Source organism: Musca autumnalis, unplaced genomic scaffold (assembly GCF_047663935.1).
Source record: "Musca autumnalis isolate F117 unplaced genomic scaffold, ASM4766393v1 scaffold_1, whole genome shotgun sequence".
NCBI classification, from domain to species: domain Eukaryota; kingdom Metazoa; phylum Arthropoda; class Insecta; order Diptera; family Muscidae; genus Musca; species Musca autumnalis.
The window spans coordinates 197,463,344-197,483,015 of record NW_027411644.1 but is presented as its reverse complement, the minus strand read 5'-3'; the positions used below and the strand labels follow the sequence as shown (position 1 = coordinate 197,483,015).

Genomic DNA, 19,672 nt, shown 5'->3' with positions numbered 1-19,672 from the left:
TGAACTGTTTGAAATCGATTTTTATTTGTAATACTTGTGAATACTTTGCTCATTCACAAGTATTACAAATAAAAATCGATTTCACACAGTTTATAAAATCTGTTTTTATGTGAAATAGCTAAGCGGGGGAAAGATTGTATGATTAATAAATCGGAGAAGCCACTAGAGAAACTTAAAAAATCGCGCGATTTTTTAATTTTCTCTAGTGGCTTCTCCGATTTATTAATCATACAATCTTCCCCCGCTTAATTATTATATATTAAAATAGATTCTAGTTTGCAATATAATACAAGTTACTTCAACTGTAGCTGTTTTAATTGTGTCGATATATGTATTTAGATTTTTATCATCGCGCGATTTATAAAACAATTTCACCTATGCTCCTTCACAAATAAAAATCGATTTCAAACCGTTCATAATGTCTGTTTTTTATTATAATATTTCAGTTATCTTATAAACATACTAACATCAAATGCTCTCTAATACGCGCTCTATACTTTTTCTTTCCTTGTTTTAATTACAAATTCACACTTCTTAAGACTTCCACAGAACATCTAAGAATAAATGGTTTGCGAAGTTGATTATAAATATAAAACAAAATTTTGTAAAATTTAATTTTCATTTTTGAAAAATATCTCAGAAACGCAAAAGGCCCCAAACATCGACAGATAATAATTTTGGGGCCTTTTTGCATTTTTAATGTTTGGGGTCATATTTCATTTTTATTGAAATGCAATTATGCCCCAATTTTTTGGTGCAAAAATACCCCAAAAAATTGTGAAAAACTGCCCCAAATTGCGTGTTGTTGTAATGTACAAAATTTTTTGGGGTAATTTTGCACTTTTGCTTTGGGGCAATTTTGCATTGGGGCCATTTTTCGCGGAGCCGGACGTCCCCATTAACCGTGCATAACGTAGAGCTATCAATCTGCTCAACCAACACTATAGCCCTGGTCATTTCCGAGAAGCGAGTACCACAACTCTTGATGAGGATTAAAGTTCCCCAAGAACAGACTGCTAAAACCTGTCAAATTGCAAAAAAGGATGCAATTTCAGGGATTGGAACAACAACGGCTGGTGTTAAGTGCTGCGTGTGCGGCTGCTGCGGGGGAGTCACGTATTCTGATGACGACGACGACTCACTGGGGGCTGTGTTCGCACATCATGCAGCAACATAGTACCTGTCGTTGTTCCTCGCATGGACGAGTTCAGAGCAACCCCTGAGCCCGAAACAAAAGAGCAATCGGCAGAACATGCTGCTGTGGAAGCGGTCAAAAACCACGTTTTGGAGGTGTCCCAATCAGAGTGGAAAAAGTGTTTCAAAAATTGGCTTGAGTGCATGGAAAAAGTGTATAAACCATGCTGCAAAATACTTTAGAGAACAATTAAACTATTTTTGATGATAAATATTCGCCTTGTCGATAATAGGCCAGAAACTTATATAGTAGCCCTCGTACAAGTTTGTTTTTCATATCTTATCTCACCCATTTGATACGCATAAAAGTTGTTTTCAAACAAAATGTTTGTGCATGGTAATTTATGAAAATGACATGGTTCTCACTGGGAATTATTTATGTCCGATAAGATCGGTCAGAAAAAAATCCCAAAATCGTTTAAAGCCCTGAAAAATAATTTATAGAATTTGGCGATAAAAATGTGTTAATATTGCATTCTGAAGTGAGGTATGTTTATTATAAACATCCACGGAATAATTGAACAATGTTGAATGCGCGATCGTACTGGCTGATATAATGAAAGTCCCAAATAATTGGGAAGAAGTGGAGTCGTGTCATGCAGATATACATAACTGCATAAGGAGTAAAGCCCAATTTACTAGATAAAGAAAGAAAAGATCTCCAATTCTCATTTGTGTTTGTCTTATTAGTCACGGTGTGCCTTAACCAAATTTAAATGGTAGGTGCTTACACCTGGGAAGTTTTTACAGATTCTGAAACTACAATGCTCATAGATGAGAAATATCAAGAAACAAAAAAATCGCCGGAGGCATTTTCAAATAAATCGCGATTTAAGTTCACATTTGTAGGGGTTCTTTAGGTTTTCACTATTTTGCTTGGAAACCGCGAGTCCTATGTAAATGGGCCTGAAGAAAATGTTGTAGGTGTGAAAATTCTCCACAAGATTGTCCTGTATGATATTTTCGTAGGTTTTACCGTTTTTGAGATATAGAAGTTCAAATTGAAACAATGCACTGACTGTAAAACAATATCATGCTCAGTGCTTCTTAACTAACTTTTGATGAAAACTGCTTACACATGGGAAGATATCGCGGATCCTGAAACAGCAATGTTCATAGATAAGAAAAATAAAAAAAGAAAAAATTGCTGGAGCGATTTTTAAATAAATCGGGATCAAAATTCACAATTTTAAGGTTTTTTAAGGTTTTCACGATTTTGCTTGGAAACCGCAAGTCGTATCGAAATGAGTCTAAAGAAAATGTTGTAGATTTGAAAATTCTCTACAAGACGGACCTTTAGGGTTTTTCGTAGGTTTTACCATTTTTGAGAGGTTCAGTTCAAAATTTTAGGTTTTTATCTTAAGTCTTCAAGATTTAGCTTGGAAACCGCAAGCCATATCAAAATGGGACTAAGTAAAATGTTGAAGCTGTAAAAATGCTCTACAAGATTGGATGATTTATTTTTTCCTAGGTTGTACCATTTTCAAGATATATAAGTTTAGTTTGGGAAATTGCAGTATTGACATTGTTTTATAAGGAGGCGACACAGTTAGTGCATTGTACCAATTTGAACTTCTATATCTCAAAAATGGTAAAACCTACGAAAATATCATAAAGGTCAATCTTGTGGAGAATATTTACAGCTACAACATTTTCCTTAGGCCCATTTATATAGGACCCGCGGTTTCCAAGCAAAATCGTGAAAACCTAAAGAACCCCTAAAAATGTGAACTTAAATCGCGATTTATTTGAGAATCCCTCCGGCGATTTTTTTTTGTTTCTTGATATTTTTCATCTATGTGCATTGTAGTTTCAGAATCTGCAAAAACTTTCCAGGTGTAAGCACCTTCCATTTAAAATTGGTTAAGGCGCACCGTGTAGTACAAAGGTCATTATTTATGAAAGTTTTTAATTAATTGAATTTTAATCGAGCTAAAATGACCTAAGGAGTTTGTATTGAAAAAGTGAATTCTAGCGAAGTCCCACACACAAACAATATGCTATGATCGTTTCGCTGGTGGTTAATTCAGGCATATAGGATGTGAATGGCTAGAAGACAAAGGCTGATTTTGATAAAATCTATTTATACAACCATTATTATAAATTAGCAGATATGAAGTATTTTTGAAGCCTGTTTTCTTATCAAATCAAACTAGTATCTTGTCTAGATTCATTTCTCAATACATACACATTTACAATCGAAGAGCGTTTGTATTCATGAATTGTAATGCCTTCCATTTCGGAAGTTTTGATATGATAGATTGTGGCAGTGGCTTAGAAGGCTAAGAGGACCCAGGTTTAAACCTCAGCCGGGCCAATTCTCTTTGCTTGTTGCGCCTTTTCATCTCGCCATCCGCTTGTTTGTTCCATCGAAGCCTTGGCCTGCCAATTCTGCGTGCACCGCCATGTGGCCCGTATTTATACGCATTTTTAGCAGGTTTATCATTGCTCATTCTTATGATATGGCCTAGCCAACGCAATTGTTGTATCTCGATACGTTTATCTATACTGATGTCTTGTATAGCAGATACAGCTCGTGGTTCATACGACATTGATATTCACAGTCAATGCATATTGGTCCGTAGATCTTTCGAAGAATTTTTCTCTCAAACACACCAAGCACTGCCTTGTCTGCTTGCGCAAGTATACAGGCTTGCAATTTCTTTTGACATTTGTATCTCGTATAACCTTTTCCAGCGGGTTGGTGAACAGGTCACACTAAAGGCTGTCTCCTTGTCTGAAACCTCTTTTGGTACTGAATTGTACGGATCGGTTCTTTCCTGTTTTAAATGAGGAACTAGTATCAGTTAAAGTCATCTTACAAAGCCGAATGAGCTTTGCGGGGATACCAAATTTGGACATGGCTTGTAATACCTTTGGGCGCTGGTGGCTTTCGAAGGCTGTCTTATAATCGACATAAAGGTGGTAGGTGTTGATCTGCATCTCTTGGGTCTTCTCCAGAATTAACCGCAGGGTAAATATCTGGTCAATGGTGGACTTGCCAGGTCTAAAGCCGCATTGGTATGGTCCAATTATTTCATTGACCATAGGATTTAGTTGTTCGCACAATATTCCTGACACTATCGTGTAGGCAATAAGGAGAAGACTTATGCCCCCATAGTTAGAGCATACAGTCTTATCTCCTTTCTTGTGGACGGGCCACAGGATACTCAGGTTTCAATCGTCAGGTATGTGTTCTTCCTGCCAAATGGTGCTAACTAGCTGATATATACACCTTATCAGCGTGCCGCGCCTCCGGGTTTGAACAGCTCGGCTTTTAAGCCATCGGCTCCTGTTGCCTTATAGTTTTTCAGTCGGTTTATTGCTGACTTTACCTCATCTTGGCTGGGCGGTATACATTTAATAAAATCTTCTGGGATAGGATCTGTGGTATCTTCGCCGTCTTCCCTACTATTGGATACAAACATTTTGGAAAAATTTCTTTCCATACCCTGAGCACACTACTTTTGTCAGTTATCAAATTACCTTGCTGATCTCTACAGGAGGATGTATGTACCTGTACCAAAGCCATCCATTTGATGTTTCACTCTTTGGTAGAACTTTCGGACTTCATTTTGGCTCCCGTACATCTCGATTTTTTTCACACTCCCGCTTTTCCATTTCTCTCTTTTTTCTGCGGAAAACACATTTCTCCTCTCCATTTCTCCAGATACCTCTCTCGTGCGCCATGCATTGCTACTGATTGTAGAGTAGCCCAATATGCCGCATTTTTCTCTTCGGTAGCAGCACTACAATCCTGGTTATACCATGGATTCCTTCTACAGGAGGATGTATGTACCTGTACCAAAGCCATCCATTTGATTTTTCACTCTTTGGTAGAACTTTCGGACTTTATTTTGGCTCCAGTACGTCTTGATTTTTTCACACTCCCGCTTTTCCATTTCTCTCTTTTTTCTGCGGAAAAGAAGTTTCTCGTCTTTCTCCCGATACATCTGTCTCGTGCGCCACGCGTTGCTACTGATTGTAGAGTAGCCGCATTTTTCTCTTTGGTAGCAGCACGACTCTCCTGGTTATACCATGGATTCCTTGGTGGAGGTCTCTGGTATCCGAGTATGCATTTTGCAGCTGTTTGCATGGAGTGGGGAATACTTTGCCATTCTGCTGATATGTTATCGGGACGAGGAGTGCTTTGCTTAAGTAATTGGTCCAGTTGAGTGGAATATGTTGTGGCAATCTGTTGTTATTGCAGCTACCCGATGTCTAAATTTCGTGTTGGGTCTGTTCGTACGTTATTTGTTACGTTTAACCGGGTACGTACCTTTGCTGCAACAAGGTAGTGGAGCAAGTGTGTGTTTGCTTTTCGGAACGAACGTACGTCCAACATGCTCGATGAATGTCTCCCATCTATCACAACGTGATCAATTTGATTTCTTGTTCTCTGATAGACATAGACATCCAGGTGCCCTTATGAATGTTTAAATCTGGTGCTGCTAACTACAATGTTTTCTTGCCGTAGCAAAGCCAAAGATATTCTCCTTTCCAAATTTAACATTAAGATTGCCTAAAATAGTAGGTCTGTTCTAGTACTGCAAGAATCTACTAATCAATGAACGGAAACAAACAAAACGATTCCCGTACCAATCACACAAAGCCACAAACTTTTCAGCTTCTCTGAATCGTTTCATTCTCACAACCAAAACAAAAACACAAACAATGTAAAAAGATGGAAACCGTACGATTGCTGATATGTAACTTCGGCTATGATTTGCCAAGTTGTTTCATTCACCACCGAAACAAAAAGTATTTTTGGAAAACGTTTGCCGTGCGTATTGTCAATGACACACTCAGACACACACACACACATATGTGATTGCTTAACAACCGACCGCTTTTCGTTTTGTTCGCACTCACGAATGTAAACAAAACAAAACTAAACAGCGAGCTCGGCCAACGTGGGTTATGTTTCGTTTTGTATTGTTCCTATGGAAAATACGAACTGGTAATTTGGTATTTTGTGACTCTAGAGGCCAAAAAACATTCCTACCAAAGTTGGTTTATATAGGTCCACGTTTTGGTATAGCCCACGTATAACGCCCCATATAAAGTACGCGTAATTTTAATATATTTTGAATGTATTAGTCCCATTTGACAACAGAATCGGTTGCAACTTTGTATTTTGTGTTTCCAGAGGCTAAGAAACATTTCTACCATAAAATGTTTATATAGGTCTACGTTTTGATATAGCCCCCATAGGACGATATCTCCCGATTTTTGGTATTTTGAAGGTTTTGGCCTCATTATCATTATTATCGTTGGGGATATAAAACTTCCCCCCAGAAATTTGTAGGTATAGGTCCGCGCCATCATATAGCCCCCATAGAACGGTAACTTCCGATTTTCGGTATTTTGAAGGTTGTGGCCACATTAATCCACCGAAATGGCTGAAATTTGTGGTGGAGGGTATAAAAAGTTCGGCCCGACCGAACTTAACGCTTTTCCCACTTGTTAACGTTCTTATGGGTGAATGCGCATTACATGTTAGCTCACTACCTTTAACAGGTGTTAAAGGCAGCTCCCTAGGTGACACCACGGTGAGGTCAGTGTCCACCTGAGATGAAAGAGATTACCAAGATTATCAGCCAGTTTCTGTATGTTGAAAGAGGAATGTGTGCGAATGAACCACGCCCGAACTTTAGTTTTCGAAATAAATTTATCTTTGCTTCAAAACGAAAAACAAATTTAATAAACCTTTAACAGGTGTTAAATGCAGCTCCCTAGGTGACACCACGGTGAGGTCAGTGTCCACCTGAGATGAAAGAGATTACAAAGATTATCAGCCAGTTTCTGTATGTTGAAAGAGGAATGTGTGCGAATGAACCACGCCCGAACTTTAGTTTTCGAAATAAATTTATCTTTGCTTCAAAAAGAAAAACAAATTTAATAAACACACAAGAGTTTGGACGTGTTTCTTTCGCACATATTCTTCTTTCGACATACAAAAACAGGCTGTAATCCTGGGTTTTGCCATGTTAGAGCCGGTCAGGACCGTTCTTTGGTATCTTTCATGCCTTACGTCAACCTTCTAAGCCCAACTCCCAGTGTCCACTTGAAAATTAGGGTCATGATAAGTTCTGGGTTTTGTCATGCATGCAACATTATCTATCCGCTATCAATTTACAAGTTATAAATCACTTACATACATATCGATTTCATTTTCAATCGACATCTCTACACAATTCTTAATTATTTTGCTTTGGTTATATGCCTTAGTAAAGTATCTGATTATGTCGAACATTTATTGTTAAAATATTATACTAAAAGAAGAGAATTTTATTTGTTGTTTTTATTGTTTTTTTGTTATTTCTTATCATGACGGTGTGAATGAGGCTGACACTTTCTACACCCAAAACTGTTCTTATTGATGGGTTGGGCTGAGATGCAACAAAAAAGAAAAAACTTCTTCGTTGAAGGGAAATTACCTGTAGCGAAGACATTGAATGCCGGTTGTTAATGTTATAACCGGTTCTTGTGGCATATATGCTGCTGTTCTATTCAATTGGGGTCGACTACACAGACAGAAGTGGGTGCATGTGAACAAATGGACATACACACCCAAGCTGAGATTCTCACTTATTGGAGAAAAAATTTTAAAACAAAACCAGTTTGAGAGAATAATAATAAAACCGATCGAATTACATATGGAAATTGTATGGTTTGGAAGTCTGTAACAGAGATGGGATTTGGAAATTATACAAAATGCATTGGAAGAATTAGAAGTGTTATATCGACGCCTCCAAACAATAGTATGCTAAGTCGACTTAGCATGTTTTCAAGTTCTTTACATTTTTATCTTTAACGTCCTTTAACTTAAATTCTGTCAAATTTTGGTAATGATCGGACAATCCGAACAGAAGTTATAAACAAATATTTACTTAGCATAGTACTGTAGGTCAAAGAAATTTCCAAACTTTTAGAGCTTGTCCTGCAAAACTCGCTTTTCAGAATTAGCAAACTATTATTTGGAGGTGTCGAACGTCCTTTAACTTAAATTCTGTCAAATTTTGGTAATGATCGGACAATCCGAACAGAAGTTATAAACAAATATTTACTTAGCATAGTACTGTAGGTCAAAGAAATTTCCAAACTTTTAGAGCTTCTCCTGCAAAACTCACTTTTTAGACTTAGCATACTATTATTTGGAGGTGTCGATATAATGATGCAATGTATAAGGTGCAAAAGTAAGACCTGATTTCGCCCAATTTGTCAAATTTATTGTTATTGCGAATTAATCGTACGAAAACGTAAACAAAAACAAGTAAGAACGGCGTTAAATTCGGTCGGGCCGAAATTTTTATACCCTTCACCACGAACTGTATTGAAGAAAATAGGAAGAATTAGTTTCCATACTTTTATGAAAACACTAATCTCTTCCTTTGAGTTAACTAGTGTGTCCAAAAAACCGGTTTTTTGAAACAAAACGGTTTTCGGTTAACCGAAATTTTTGCTTTTTTTAAAAACCGGTTTTCGGTTATTAACATTTTCAAAAACCGGTTAACCGGTTTAAACCGGTTTATCAAATAATTATAAAATTGCTTATATTTCATAAAAATTTGATTAAAAATTGGCGGAAAGGGGTGAATTAAGTATAACGACTATGTTATATAATTATCTCATCAAATCCATGTTATTAATTCAACCTTGAAATTGGGACAGCAATATTAAGGTTGAAATTGTGCTTTAAGAATAGTATAAACTGATACTAATATAAAAGTATGTACCAAAGAACTAAATTTACAATTTACGTCGTCTTGCTTTGTAAGCTTCATATTATTGAGAAATGTCTGAATCATTCGGCTAATGATGGTGTTAATTACAGTCAAACTTCTTTATAACGTAAATCTTGGGGACGGAAATTAATTTTCTTTGAAAATTCATATTTTTGGTCTAATGAAGAATCTGTGGTAGGGAATTTTTTTCTTTCGACTATATGTGCAGGTTTTGCCTAATTAGGACGATCATAGACGTCATCAGAAAATCGTTCTTTGAATAATGAAAATATTGGACTAAATTTGTTTTAAATTGTAATTACAACAATACTTTCTGAATATTATTTCATTTTTAGGACACTGTGAGTCAAAAAGGAATACTCGTGCCCTCAGAGAGAGCTTCTCTCCACGTACACCATTAAAGCTCCCTGAAGTATGCAACAAAAATAACCTGCCGAAAGCTGCTTTAAGACCATTTTACAAAAAATACTTTTCACTTTTAAACACATTTGGCATCTAGAAATTTGCAGTATTTTATGTTAATTGAGTTTATTTTACTTCCAAGAGTAATATTGTAATGAAATATTGAAAATATTACTATTTTTAAAAAACCGGTTAACCGACACAAATAACCGGTTCTTTCGGTTAACCGAAAATGACGATTTTGATGAAAACCGGTTTCGGTTTTTAGCGAAAAACCGGATAACCGGTTAACCGGTTTCGGTTTTGGACACCCTAGAGTTAACTGATGATAACCACTTTATAGGTCATTTAGATATGACTTCATTAGCCGGATTTAGCACATTATCAGGTTTTATTTGCTAAATCCAGCCAAAATCTACCAGATTTCCCATACAAAAATAAATCCTCCTATTGAGTGGATTTGTTTTAAATCTGGCATAAATCCTCGTATACAACTCTGTTTTTTGCAACATGTTGCTAGAAAATACAAAAAGTTGCAAGCTGGCACAAGAAACAAGGTAGATGCATCGGTGAATTGCTACACTAAAAATAATTTAAAATGTAAAAATTTTTAAACAAGGCGGAAAAATTAAATTTGTTTTGATGTACAAAGTTGATTTTTATCGACCAAGATTAATATTTATGATGTCTATACGATAAAATAATTCGTTTATTTATTTTAGATGGGCAAACTGCGATAAAATAATTCTTTATTTGCTCTTTAGTTAGCATTAGTAGCTAACATTTTCAGTATTAAACAATAAATTTGTAATTTGACGTTTGTTTTTTGAGACGAATTCAATTTAAAAACATATTTTTTTTCGTTCAGATGGGCTGATGCATCTACCTTGGTAATTGTGCTATGAACAAAAATCAGCTGACTGCCATTTAAATCCTCCAAAATGTATATCTAAATGCAATGAGATTTGTACTGGATTTATTAAATCCAGTCGAGGATTTATGGCTAGTCTAAATGAGCTATTATATTGATCATTTTATGCGTGGAGGTTTCCTACCCATTGAGAGGCCAAAACACCCACTTCAGAAAGAAAATGCAGCACAACTCTTGAAAAGAGCTCACGTAGAGGATTATCACTGTTCTTTCCACGCAATACAGTAATTTCGGTTCAAAAACTTGACAAAAATTCCAATTCACAACCAAATTTCTGGTGGATAGTTTTATGCCCCCAATGAAGTCTAAATAGCAATTTTCAGCCATTTCGGCGGAATATTGAGGGTACAACCTTCAAAATATCGAAAATCGAGAAAATACCCTTCTATGGGGGCTATAAGAGGACGTGGGCCTATACTGATAATTATTTTCTGGAATATTTTATACCCACATAGAATACTAAATAATGACGCTGAAACCTTAAAAGTACAGATACCATGAAAATACTGAAAAATCTGGCAGTATGCGGGTTTGAGTCTGTATCAAAACGTGAACCTGTACTGACAAATTTCTGTGAGAAGGTTTTGTAGTCCCAAAGAAGACTAAATAATAATGTCAGTCATTTCGGTGGGATATTGAGGTCACAACCTTCGAAACACCGAAAATCGAGAGCTACCCTTCTATGGGGGCTATATGAAGACGTGGACCTATACCGACAAATTCCTGGTGGAAAGACTAAGTATCAAATTTCAGCCATTTCGGTGTAATATTAAAGACACAACCTTCAAAATACCGAAAATGGGAAGGAACCCTTCTATTGGGGCTATTAGAAGACATGGGCCTATACCGACACATTTCAGGTGAAAAGTTGAATATCCTCAATAAGGACTAAATACAAAATTTCAGCCATTACGGTGGCTTATTAAGCCCACAACCTTCAAAATACCGAATATCGGGAGGTAACGTTCTATGGGGGCTATATGAAAACATGGACTTATACCAACAAATTTCTGGGGGACATTTCTATACCACCAACGAAGACTAAATACCAAATTTCAGTTCATTTCAGTTAGATGTTGAGGTCATAACCTTCAAAATTCCGAAAATCAGGAGGTACCCTTCTATGGAAGCTTTATGAAAATGTGGACCTATGCCCATAACGCTCTTCTCGAATATTTTATACGCCCGTCGAAGGCTAAATACCAAATTTCATCCATTTCGGTTTGATAATGAATCGGTAGGTACCTTTCTATGAGAGCTATATGAAGGCAATTTTCGGTATTTTCAGGATTTTATCTAAATTTTTTGACCGATTTTATCTAATAGTTTGACAGTTGAGATTCTCAATGGTCACAAAACTTCTCCACGAAAAATGTTCAACATAGGTAACAACTTTGATATAGCAGCATAAAAAGGTTCCACCCGATTGAATATATTTTTAGGTACATTTTCTGACCTAATTGAGGCATTTGGGGTGTCCGTAGTCGTAACATATCTCCACCTAAAATTGTACACAGGAAAAAAACTAATTATTATACCCTCAGCCTTTAGCCTAACGAGGGTATGTACAATTTGATACGACCAGAAAATGTGCCTCATTGAAATATCGGGTTTTGACCCAAAGTATATCCATATTTATATTAGGCAATTTTCCTTTCGGCAATTGTCAGTTTGAAGTAGAGAGAGGTGAGGCATATGGTAACCCTTTGTCTCTCAACACCCCCTCTCACCGACAAACTGACAATTTCCGCAAGGAAAATTGCCTAATGTAAATATGGGCTATTTTTGGACGAAATTCGTTTCTGACAATTTGGAGACGATTTAGCCATGTCTGTGCGTCTGTCTGACTGGCTGGTGCGCACGATAACTCTCGAACCAAATTTTGCACTTCATAATATTTTGCCCAAATTTTGTTTAAGTTCGAATATGGGCCATAACGGTCCACTCCTTCGGGCACCTCCTTCACAAGAGTTCAAATTTTTCTGTAAAATGGTGTGAACGATAACTCTCGAAGGGACAAATCGTTTTGGTCCAAATTTGGCACATCATATTATTCCTTCCAGATATAGATCGGTTTCGAATATGGACTATATTGGTCCACTCCTTCGGGTAACTCCCACACAAAATTCGGAAAAAGTGAAGCTTAATAGCTCCTCTCGAATAGTTTTGAATTTTTTTCAGCAGGCTGTTCTTATAGCCCACGGAGCTCTTGAACCAACCTTAAATGGAAAGTTCTTACTGCTGGGAAGTTTCTGCGGATTCTGAAACTACAATGTTCATATATGAGAACACCGACGTATCCCAGAGAGGGGGCCCGGGGGGCTCTAAAAAAGCGGAAATTGGTTAAGAAGTCTTACACCATTTCAAAAATTATAACAGTAATAATAACACTATGCAACACTGAAAATGCATGGATTTTTTGAAAGTACATATTTGGACTACAAAAACCCTAGTTGGGTTTAGTCCTGTCAGATCCAGTTCGGATTTTATGGCCTCATCTAAACCGGGCTAAAACTACCCTTTCTGCATTTATCAGGCCTTTATCTTAGAAAGGAATAGGAATTTGGCCTTGATGTCTTCAGTAATATTGTAGCCCTAAACTAGTAGAACTTATCTGCTGAACAGGCCAGCTAAGAAAAACTTCATCTAGGGCTTCAAAATCGATAAAATATAGAAAATTTTACATAGTTTCTGGAATTCTGGTCGGTATCAGCTAAACTATTGGGAGTTGAACCAAGTAACCTTTTGCAAAAATCATCCAAATAATGTTCTCAGCAATTCTTCAGAACATTCTGAAACTCTAAAATGCTTATTTCATGTTGTTTCAGCAGTATTTTGTATCATCTCTTTTACAACACCTATTTCAAACACTGTTCACATCAACAGTTTATTCTCACATTTCTGTTTTCACCACATTATTGACATATTTATTAAATCGTCGTTGAAAAATATGCTGAAAACGACGTGATGGAGGCATTTTACAACAATGGCATGTCCTGAAGAGTTGTGTATTATATTCTAGCGAACATTTTTTCAAAAGAAAACATTAAAAAAAAATTAACGGTTTTGGAGATATGCTGCGAAATGTATATAAATTATGGAATTTTTAGATATATTTTGAAATTTGAGGCAATAAATATAGTTCATTATTTCTCCAAATATTTTATTCTTGTTCTTATCTACAAATTTGCTTCAGAGGTCAGAAGAAGATTTGCATTGGTTTCAGAGATATAGCCCCGAATTTCTTTAAAAACGCAATATTTAACCATGTTTTGATGGGGCCATAAAATCCGAGCTGGATCTGACACAACAAAAACCAACTAGGGTGTTTGTCGTTTGGGTCTATACTTTCAAAAAATCCTCAGTTCGAATTGTTTGCATATGATTACCTTAAAAATGTTGCACAGTGTAATACTAGTAATAGTTATATAAGTCTACAATAAGGTTTACATTATTGTTAAATAACAAATTTTCGCTAACATAAACCTCCAAAATTTTGGTCCGGTGTCCCCCCCCCAAAATTAAATCGTGGCTACGTCCCTGTATGAGAATAATAAAAAAATCGCCGGAGCGCTTTTTAAATAAATCGCGGTCAAAGTACACATTTTTAAGGTATTTTAGGTTTTCACGATTTTGCTTGGAAACTGCTAGCCCTATCAAAATGGAACTAAAGAACATTTTGTAGCAGTGAAAATTCTCTACACGTCTGCACTATGCGATATTTTTGTATGTTTTACCATTTTTGAGCTATAAAAGTTCAAATTGGGACAATTCACTGGCTGTAAACAATGTCCCAGCTACAATATTTTACCCTAAATCCATTTCGATAGGATTTGTGGTTTCCAAGCAAGATCGTGAAAATCTAAAAAAAGCCCTAAAAATGTGAACTTTGACCGTGAACTGCAAGATAACTCTCAACATTTTCAAAAATTTCTTCCAAACTTAGTTTAAGGTAATTTAATATTTCAAGATCCCATGTATTTTGAGGCAAACTCGTGATAAAAAATAATATGTATATTTTATATACAGCATAATTATTGTGTTTGCTTCTTTTTTTGGTTATAGGCTGAGGGTACATCACCGTCAGCACAGCTGACTAATACTTTCGTACTTGATCCATTTTAGCTCAGAATATATTATGGTGGAGGGAATAGAATGTTCTTGTTCTTCTTAGTTTTGTTTTAAACATAAACTTAATTATTTGAAAGGTCAATAGTTTTTGCATTATTTCTCACAATTCACAGTTGACTTTCCATTTCATTCTCCATCTTCAAAAAAGTACGAATATTTAAATATATTGCTCAAATAAATTATTCGGCAACTATAACCCAACTGTCTGCATTTTTCGTCGTCACCGTCAAATAATACCTAATGTAGCCTAAAATAACTTAAAACTCATATTTTATTCATTCTATTTTTATTAACAGACTTTGATTTATTTATTTTTCATTTTCATTTTTTTTAAATTTTGAGCTATAAGTAATGGACAAAGCGCATGTTTTTCACCCCATGCCAACATCTGGGAAACTTTGCATTTTGTTGTTCTTAAAATCGGCGTTAGCCAAAATCAGAAGCAGAATTTCAATTATCTTAATGATTTTTTCTAAGGTGGTTTTAGTTTTGTTAGATTTTAAGATTGCCAAAGTATGAGTACAATCGGAATATGTTAACACGTGCCACTGGGGCCTCAAAGTTTCCATGTGCCCTATATATAGCTAATAAAAAATCCGAACCGAATTTCAAAAAATTTTGTAGGATTTCTTGTTTAGCCACAGAAATGAACTGGTAATTTTTTCATCGATTGGACAGTAAATGTGAACTGTAGAGCGATTATATGAAAATTCGCCTTTGGCTCCATACAAATTTCTATGGAAACTTAGAGGCCCCAGCGGCAGGTGTTAACATATTCCGATTGTACTCAAACTTTGGCAATGTGAAAATTTAACAAAACTAAACACATTAGGGAGGTGCCGCATAAAAAATCCGACATCGATATTTTTCCCTTTGAGTTAAAACGAGTCTAGTGGTTTTAAATCTTTCAAAATACCGAAAATCGCGGGTACCGGGGCGTCGACCTATACCAATAAATTTCTGGTGGAAAGTTGTATACCCCCAAAGAAGACTTAATACCAAATTTGAGAAATTTCGGTGCAATATTGAGGTCACAACCTTCAAAATACCTTCAAGGTACCATTCTATGAAGGCTATATGAAGACGTGGACCTATACCAACAATTCTTTTCTGCAATGTTTTGTACCCCTATCGAAGACTAAATGCAAAATTTCAGTCATTTCGGTTTAATAATGAGACCAAAACCTTCAAACTACCGAAAACCGGGAAAGTTTTATGCCTACAAATAATACAAAATTTCAGCCATTTCGGTGGAATAATGAGACTACAACCTTCAAAATACCGAAAATCGGAAGATACCGTACTATGGGGGCTGTATCAAACCGCGGACCTATACAGCCCATTTCAATACCAAACATCTATTACCCCTGGAAACTTCGGTATCATAAATATTACCAGCGAGTACCTTGATATCAAGAGAAGACAAATGCTTGTTTTTTCTTAATATTAATAATTTTTTACATACAAGTGGACTGTTTTATAGGATCTAGAGGGGGGCAGCTGCCCCTCCCTAGCTATACCTGGCTACGGTTTCAAAATTTTGGTCTCGTATGAACCGACAAAAATGTTGATTAGGATTAAAGTTCAAAAATTTTGTTGAAAAGGTACTTAAAGGAATGGACCGACATAGACCATGGGTGTGCAATAGGGGGTTTTTACACCCTTCGGGCTGTTTTCTCAAGAAGTATGGACTTGCCCTTGAAACAACTTTTACCATCGTAATTGAAGCAGCGAATGTAAGTTGCTTCAACAGAAATCAAAGTGATTCAATAGCAGGTCTTAAAGTGAACTTATCCAAAATTGTGTGTGGGAGGTACGTGATGGAGTGGACAAATATAGTCCATATTCGAACCTGATCTATATCTGGTAGATATTATGAGAATGTGTAAAGTATGGACCAAATCGGTCACTCCCATCAAGAGTTATCGTGCGCACAATTTTTCCGAATATTTTCGAACCCCACGTACCTGAAGGAGTGGACCGATATGGCTTATCTACAAACTTAAAATAAGTTTGGAAACAATATTACGAAGACCAAATTTTGGCCGGAACCGGCATTTCCGTTCGAGAATTATCTGGCGCTTCCACCCATAAACGTGGTGTCATAGGGTTTGTTTTTCAACTTTCAGGCTATTTTTCCAGGAAGTATGGACATGCCCTTGAGGAAACTTGTATCTTCGTATAGGGGACAGTGAATGCAAAATGGTACAACAAAAACCAAGGCGATTCGAGAGCAGGTCCTAAACTGAACTTTTCCGAAATTTTGTGTGGGAGGTACTCGAAGGAGTTTACCGATTGAGTCCATATTGGAACCTCATCTAAGTCTGGTAGAAATTTCATAATGTGCAAAGTATGGACCAAATCGGTTACTCCCTTCAAGAGTTATCGTACGCACAAATTTTCCGAACATTTTCGAACTTCTGTGGGGGAGGTACCGGAAGGAGTGGACCGATATAATCCATCTTTGAACTTGAACTAAGTTTTGACAAAATATTACGAAAGCCAAATTTTGGACCGAATCGGCAGATCCGTTCGAGAGTTATCTTGGGCTGCAACCACTACACACGGTGTCATAGGGTTTTTTGCAACTTTCAGGCTACTTTCTCAGGAAGTATGGACTTGCCCCTAATGAAACTTACAGCGTCGTATAGAGGACAGCGAATACAACTTGCGTAAACAAAAATCAAAGCGATTCGAGACCAGGTCCTAAACTGAACTTTTCCGAAATTTTGTGTGGGAGGTACCCCAAGGAGTGGGCCGATTGAGTCCATATTGGAAACTCATCTAAGTTTGGTAGAAATTACACGATGTGCAAAGTATTGACCAAAACGGTTATTCCCTACAAGAGTTATCGTGCGCACAAGTTTTGCGACAATTTTTGAACATTTGTGGGGGAGGTACCTGAAGGATTGGACCTATATGGCCCATCTTCGAACTTAAATCGAACCTGGACAAAATATTTCGATACCCAAAATTTGAACCGAATCGATTGATCCGTTCGAGAGTTATCGTGCGCACCAGCCAGACAGACCGACAGACAGACAGACAGACGGACGGACATTGCTAGATCTACTCAAAATTGTCTGAAACGGATATCGTACAAACATACTTGGGGTCTAAAACCATTATTTCGATGAGGCACATTTTTGGTTGTATCAAAGTGTAAATACCCTCTTTAGCCTAAAGGCTTAGGGTATAACAAGTAAAAAAGTATCAGTCGGCTTTGCCGACAGAGAGATACCCTCAGCCTGTGTATATTGAAACAATATTTTCCCCAAAAAACGTATGTATTTAGGGGGGTTTTAAAAATTTTGGGCGTTTGAAACGACAAAAAAATTTTGCGGAGGAGATACTAAAAATAATGGATCGACATTGACCATTATGGAAGTGGATCTTCAGCCACTACATATGGTGCCTATGAGGTTTTTACACCCTTCGGGCTGTTTTCTCAAGAAGTATGGACTTGCCCCTGAAAAAAACTTTTACCATCGTAATTGAGGCAGCGAATGCAAGCGAATGCTTCAACAAAAATCAAAGGATTCAAGAGCAGGTCTAAAAGTGAACTTATCCGAAATTTTGTGTGGGAGTTACCGGATGGAGTAGACAAATATAGTCCATATTTGAACTTGATCTATATCAGGAAGATATATTATTACTTGGGGTCTAAAACCATTATTTCGATGAGGCACATTTTGCCCGTATGAAAGTGTATATACCCTCGTTAGCATAAATGCTGAGGGTATAAAAACGACCTACTGACTAAATTTTTCCCATTTGATCCAAAAACCTTATATATGAAATTGTATGGCGATCGATTAGCGTTAACCGATGCCACCCGGACGATCTTTATTTCCAATCGATGAAACTTTTTCACAAGTTTATTGTCGAATCTTAAAAAAAATTTTGAGAATCGTATCAGATTTCGATATAGCTATATAGGTATAAAATACCTAAAATCGCCCTATCTGCTATTTTTAGACGGCTGCGCACCTTTAAACCTAACCTGTCCTATGTAGTTAAAAAAACGTATCTGAATTACTGTTCTCTTTGCTAAGCCACTTCAAAAGCTCAACTGAAGGAAGTTATCTCATACCTTGATTTCACTTTAAAGACTTTTTTCGGTTTTAGGAACAAACATTCTGTTAGAGAACTTATAAAAACTTATAAATGTTGGTCCCCATTCAAACAAAAGGCATATAATAAGCTCTCAATTTTTTAGTAGAAACTATAAACGATTACTGCAAATTAATAACATTAATTCATCAAATGACATCCCTTAACGAGTGTAAGGGGAATAAGTGATAGACCATGTATGTGGATTTTAAATTTATTGGCATTGAGTTTTACAAACAAAAGGACATTACAATTATCGTTCATTGTCAACAAATTGCTAATGTTATTAAATTTATCCAATCATATGAATGTCCTTTACGCGGATAATGTATCCTGGCTGTACTGACTCCCATTGTGGGAGTATTTAAATAGATTTTATGAAATATGAAATATTAATAATTAAGAATTGCATATTCAAGATTAATCTTTGCCCATACAAAAAATGCAATTAATTTGTAAGAACCCAAACTGGTATGTACTTACTTGCCATGTGCCATAGCCCAAAGCTGGCATTTTTATGCCATTATTAAAGGTTAAATATTGATCACAAACCATGTTTTCTAATTAAAGTTAATTAACTTTCAATATTGAGTTTTAAAGTTTACTTTTTTTTTAACTTGGCAAATATTTGCTTATTTTGTTGTCTTTTTTTCTTCCGGATAAATCAGAAATTGGGTTAATATTTATTATTAAGTTTACTTTTTGTGTTATTTATTCCGACTTTTTCCGTATTTAACGACCGAACTCAACAAGAATTTCAACGCAACTGAAGGCAACCAAAAGATTGAAGTTTAGTTTTATTTGTGTTGCTTGTTTTCTGACTAAGCGAACGGCTAGTTGGTTGGTTGACTGCTGTTTAAAAATTCTTTAGAGAAATGTTTTTTTCATACTCTTACTTTGTGTAATATTTCTTCTGCTCACACTCATTCTCTTTAGCTATTTCAATAATTTTAGTATTTTTTGTTTACTTTGTCAATTTTTTTTTTAATAATTTCTTTTCTGTTAATAATTGATAAATTTGCGTAGTGACTAGTTTTTTTTTTCAATTTGAAAGATAAACGTTTTTTGTGGTTTCAGAATTTTGGTTTATTTTAGAGCCAGAGATGGGAAGTTGTAATTTCTTTTATGTATTTAAATTAAGTTCAAGGTTACG

General features: G+C 36.1%; 1 protein-coding gene across 1 annotated transcript in view; it reads right to left on the bottom strand.

The window, feature by feature from the left end:
* LOC141388940 (aldo-keto reductase family 1 member A1) overlaps positions 1-19,439 on the bottom strand; it is a 33,539-nt gene extending 14,100 nt beyond the window's left edge. Inside the window, exon 1 of the mRNA XM_073959735.1 lies at positions 19,003-19,439. Within this exon, the coding sequence (XP_073815836.1) occupies positions 19,003-19,074 (72 nt within the window). The 5' untranslated portion in view covers positions 19,075-19,439. The remainder of the gene's footprint in view (positions 1-19,002) is intronic.
* Positions 19,440-19,672: the final 233 nt, after the last annotated feature.